This window comes from Diabrotica virgifera, chromosome 9 (assembly GCF_917563875.1).
Source record: "Diabrotica virgifera virgifera chromosome 9, PGI_DIABVI_V3a".
Lineage (NCBI taxonomy): Eukaryota > Metazoa > Arthropoda > Insecta > Coleoptera > Chrysomelidae > Diabrotica > Diabrotica virgifera.
In genome coordinates this window covers 99,686,577-99,691,927 of record NC_065451.1, presented here as the reverse complement: position 1 = coordinate 99,691,927, position 5,351 = coordinate 99,686,577, and the positions used below count along the sequence as shown (strand labels likewise).

The 5,351-nt window shown below is 34.7% G+C and overlaps 1 protein-coding gene across 1 annotated transcript; it reads left to right on the top strand.

Annotated features, from left to right (window-relative positions):
- The first annotated feature begins 201 nt into the window (after window positions 1-201).
- Window positions 202-2,418, top strand: LOC126891173 (E3 SUMO-protein ligase KIAA1586-like). Its single transcript, XM_050660356.1, has one exon. It carries the CDS (start codon window positions 202-204, stop codon window positions 2,416-2,418), a length of 2,217 nt encoding a protein of 738 aa, XP_050516313.1.
- The last annotated feature ends 2,933 nt before the right edge of the window (window positions 2,419-5,351 follow it).

Here is a 5,351-nt window from a genome sequence, read left to right as displayed (position 1 = left end):
CATGCTAATCCTGCTCAGTTGTAGTTGCGTCTCGTCTGCTTTGCATAGTGCACGTGCACTGTATATTAATTTAGTGTTTCTGCTCCAATTATTACGTTACGTGTCGCGGATACCTACTGGAAGAGGTGAAATAGTTTTAATAGTTGTGTTATCTTTGCCCAACGTCCAAATCTGTTGACATAAGCTACCTGTAGTATCGCTATGGATAACTCTAAACCTAAACAAAAAACTTTAACCTCATTTTTTAGTGCGTCGGTGAAACGTGAACTAAACACGTTAGGCCTACCTAAAGGAACCAAGCAAGATAAATCCAATGTTGTTTCGGTTGATGAATTAGCGATTGGAAACTCTTTAAATAAAAACGAACAAATAAGTGAACCCAGCACATCAACGAATAAGGAAAAAGAAACAAAATGGCCTGACGTTTGGACAGGAGAGATGTGGACTCGTAAGAAGGAAACTTATCCTTGGATAGATTGCAAAGAAGGTAAATTAGGCTGCAAAGTTTGTTTTGAAGTCACAACTATGGGTGCTTTTAAGAAAGAACACGTTTCTTTAAGTCATGAGTGGCGCACATTTCAAGTTAGCTGTTACGGCTCAAACCGAACTAACCAGCTCAAATCACTTAGAAAAAAAATTATAGAGCACAAACAGTCCAAAGCACATAGTACTGCTCAGGCCATTGTTGAATCCTCTCATAAAAATCCTATTACGCAATTAGTTGATTCTGCAAATACAGCTCACATGGAATCAACTAAAGCTATTTTTAGGTCAGCTTACTACATAGCTAAGAACGACCGACCATATAACGATCATTTCGGTTTATTAGAACTTCAAAAACTAAATGGAGTAGATATCGGTGTAGGCCTTCATTCAAGATACAGTGCTGTAGAAATTATTGATCATATATCAAAAGAGATGAAGTTAAGAATATTGAATAAGGTTAAGGAAGTTTCTGGGAAAATTTCTATCATTATTGATGAATCCACCAGCATAAGTTCAAAGTCAGTACTCATAATTTATTTGAAGTGTGAAATAAGTAAAGAAAAGTCCCCTAACATTTTGTTCTTAGATCTAGTTGAACTTCCTGATCAAAGGGCCGAATCTGTTTTTAACAGTACACTTAAGTGCCTTGAACAATATGGGTTTGACAATGGTTATTTAAAACAGAACTTAGTTTCTTTCACAAGTGACGGGGCTAGTGTTATGTTAGGGAAACACTCAGGAGTGGCAAAGAGGTTTTCAACTTTGTACCCTGATATAATCGTTTGGCACTGTTTAAATCACAGATTGGAATTGGCTATTGGGGACGCAGTCAGCGAAGTGGCCGGAGTGAATCATTTCCAGATATTTATGGACAAACTGTACTCGCTGTACAGCGCCTCTCCAAAAAACAAGCGTGAGTTAAAAGACTGTGCACAAGAACTTGACATTCAGATGAACAAAATCGGAAGAGTGTTGAGCACAAGATGGGTAGCCAGTAGCTTTCGTACCGTTTCGGCTGTGTGGTTTGGCTTTCAAGCTTTGGCAAACCATTTCTCTAAAGCCATAAACGAAAGTGACAGAACATCGACTGAAAAAAGCAAATATAGTGGTTTATTAAATAGGCTAACATCTCAGAGTTTCCTACTAAACTTGGCCTTTATGTTTGACATTCTTGCTGAATTGGCTTTGTTATCAGAGAGCTTAGAGAATAGAAACACTTCTATTGTGTATGCAGACAAACTGATAAACAGATCCGTAAGATATTTAGAGCACTTAAAGGAGAAGCCAGGCACGAAAGTTCTGGAAGCACAAATCGCCATAAAAGAAGGAAATTTTGCATCAGTTGTGTTAAAAACTAATCCAAAAATTGTATCGTTCAATGGACAGCAACTTATTTCTAGTGTTATAAATAACCTAAAGCAAAGAATGTTTGTCACCACATTTGATGGGGAAGCCCAATATGAAGATCTTATAAACTCTTTTAAAGTATTAGAACCTGAGTATTGGCCAACCTGCATTCCACCAAGTTTTGGTCAAACTCAAGTAGAGCAACTGTGCAAGAGATTTAAATTGAACGTCAACAAAGCTGTCTCTGCCTACAGAGACTATTTGGACAACAGCCGACAAGTGCCTGATGGATTGCAAGAACTGTTAAACTGCACTAAAATAATACCTTGCAGCTCAGCTGATTGTGAACGGGGTTTCAGTTGTATGAACAATATGGTTACACCATCAAGAAACGCTTTGACTGTTGCTCATGTATCATCATTGATGTTCATAAAAATCCAAGGTCCACCTCTCCAAGAATGGCAGCCTGAGACGTACGTCACTAAATGGCTGAGGAGCCACCGGTCTGCAGACGATTCCAGGACAAGAGTTGCAGAAAACCCAAAAAAGAACGCAAAGAAGGATGCATTTTGGCACTTACTTTGAGTATGTATGTTATAATTAATCTGATGTATTTATTATATGTATTTTGTTAAATACACAAGTTATTTGTACTGTATGTAGTTTTTTCAAATAATTCTTAATTTTTTTGGCACAGATTATAATGTTTGTGTGTGTTAAATAATAAAAAATATATATACTAATGTAACTTGTGGGTGTATTTTTTCACAATAATAAATTAATACTACTGAAAATGAAAACTTAGTCATTTACAATATTTGCCTAACTTACACCAGTGTTTTTTAAATTTTTGTCAGCAAGGCTTCCAACTTAAATTATAGAGTTTTTAAGGTAGATTATTATGGTTTGATACCTTAAAAACAGTTTTTAAGGTATCAAACTGTAATAATCTACCTTAAGAAAGTCTTACCATATTTTAAAGTTAAAATTATTCTTTGGAGGAGAATATGTAGGAGGCCCTACTGTAACTACTATCACTCTAAAAGATCATTAATTAGTTTAATTATTAAACTTTTCAAAACATTTGCCAAAGGGCCTTAAAACTCACGATTTGGGTAGTAGGCTAATTTTCAAAAATTTTCCGGTAGAGGTATAGCTCCGGCACAGCTAATTTTACCACTACACCACTGGTTATACCTATAATAGTGAAATTTGGAGGGAGGAAATAAACGGACGTAAGCTTCTTAACTAGTCATGACAGGTGACGTAGTAGTGACAGATGACGTTACAGAGCCACTGTGACCGATAATTTTAAATGAGACCTTATGGCAAGTGATACCTCGTTTGAAAGGTATTTAAAATACCTAGTCAGTCATACAAATTTTTTTGGGTTTAAGTTGATTTTGATTTTGGTGAATAAATTAAATAAATATAATATTGTAGTTTTGCATTTAATTAATAAAAATTCAAATGTCCGCCTATGGTTTTTTTGTCCAAAGAGTTGATGTTTTTCAATTCTCTAGTAGTTTTTACGTCAACGTCAACCTTTTTGACAAGTAATCATAGGCGGAATTTTGAATTTTTATTAATTAAATGAGAAACTACAATTTTATATTTATTTCATTTATTCATCAAAATTAGCTTAAACTCAAACAAAATTAGTATGACTGAATAGGTATTTTCAATACCTTTCAAACGAGGTATCACTTGCCATAAGGTCCCATTTAAAATTATCCGCCACAGTGGCGCTGTAAAGTCATCTGTCACTATTACGTCACCTGTCATGACTAGTTAAGAAACTTACGTCCGTTTATTTCCTCCCTCCAAATTTCACTATTATAGGTGGAACCGTTCAAAAGATACCAGGGGGTACGGACTTTTGACTAGCACTGTATAAGCAGTAAAACACAAAGGAATACAATAGGAGAAATTATAGAAAGGATATGGAACATTGTAACGTTACAAAATTTAAACTATTTGGTACTGTCAACATTGCTTCAGCGATGGACTCTGCTCATAAAATTTCAGTTAAGAAACCACAAAGAATAGACACATATTAAATAGAGTTATTGAATGTTTAAACTATTACGGCAGTCATGAACTAGCATTGAGAGGACACAGTGAAGCACAGGAATCGGCAAATCGTGTAAATCTTTTAGATTTATTATCCTTGCTTTGTAATATTGATAGTGTATTAGAAGAACATTTAAATAGTACATCAGCTTTTAAATATACATCACATATTATACAAAAAGAATTATTGGATTGCATGTATAAGGTTTATTATGAAGAATTAATCAAAGATAATTAATTCTGCCAGTTTTGTAGCTTTAAAAGCTAATGAAACAACTGACATATCCTGCACAAGGCAATTTGTTATAATTTTGTGATATATTAAGGGTGATAAACCTGTTGCACGGTTTTTGTCCTTTGAAGGCGTGCAAGATCGAACAGCTTACGGGCTCAGTGAGGTTCTAAAAAATGCCTAGAACCTGTCAATATTTGAAAAAAACTCATAGCTCCAGCATACGATGGCGCCGCAGTAATGAGTGGCAGCAGGGGAGTGTTCAGATCCTGATGCAAAATTATTTTCCTTATGCAAAGTATGTACACTGTTACGCTCATCAACTAAATTTAGTAATAAAAAGTACTTGTAGCAAGAACATAAAATCAGTGTTAAGTTATTTTTCGCTAATATTAGCGAGTTCGCCAATTTTCTTTCTACTTCGCCTAAGCGCAGTGATCTTTTGCGGTCAGTCTTTAATAATCGCATTCCTACTATTTCTACAACGAGATGGAACTTTCAGTGGCGTGTCGTGAACACTGTTTACGAAAATAAATTTGAATTATTCGAATGCTTTGAGAATATCGAGGAGGAAAATGTTTGGAATTATATTACGAGAGAAGCCTATGGCTTAAAAAATTTGCTTCTCAATCCACAATTTCTGTTTTTTTTTTATTTCTTCTATGAGCTTATGAAACATGTTGATATTTTATATCAAACAATTCAGATGCGAAATGCCAATACATACAATTGCAATATCTAATGCATTCCACCACTTTGAAACAACTGTATCCAAAAAAGGGGAAAATATAGGAATGGATCAAGTTTAACCGTTAACATAACGAAATAAAGCTGAAGCAAATTTCACCGCCGATGCCAAAGAAGTATGTGATATTGTGGTTAATTAACTTAAAGACCGATCTCAACAATCTGAAATATTTGCCACTTTTGAATTATTGACTCAAAAATTTTTCCTATATTCAGAGAAGTGTTCCCAGAGACGAATGAGTATTTTTGCGTCGAGTTACAATCCCTTAATTTGTAAAGATAAATTGAAAAATGAACTTTTAGTGATATATCGCAACGACACATTCAAAAATATGTGTTCAGTCAGTGAACTATTTAGTTTTTCGTCGAGTATTCCTAGAAGAATCATTTTCTGAAGTATACAAACTGTTACAAATTTCATTTAACACTCTAGTTTCAACAGCGGAAGCAGAAAGAAGTTTCAGCA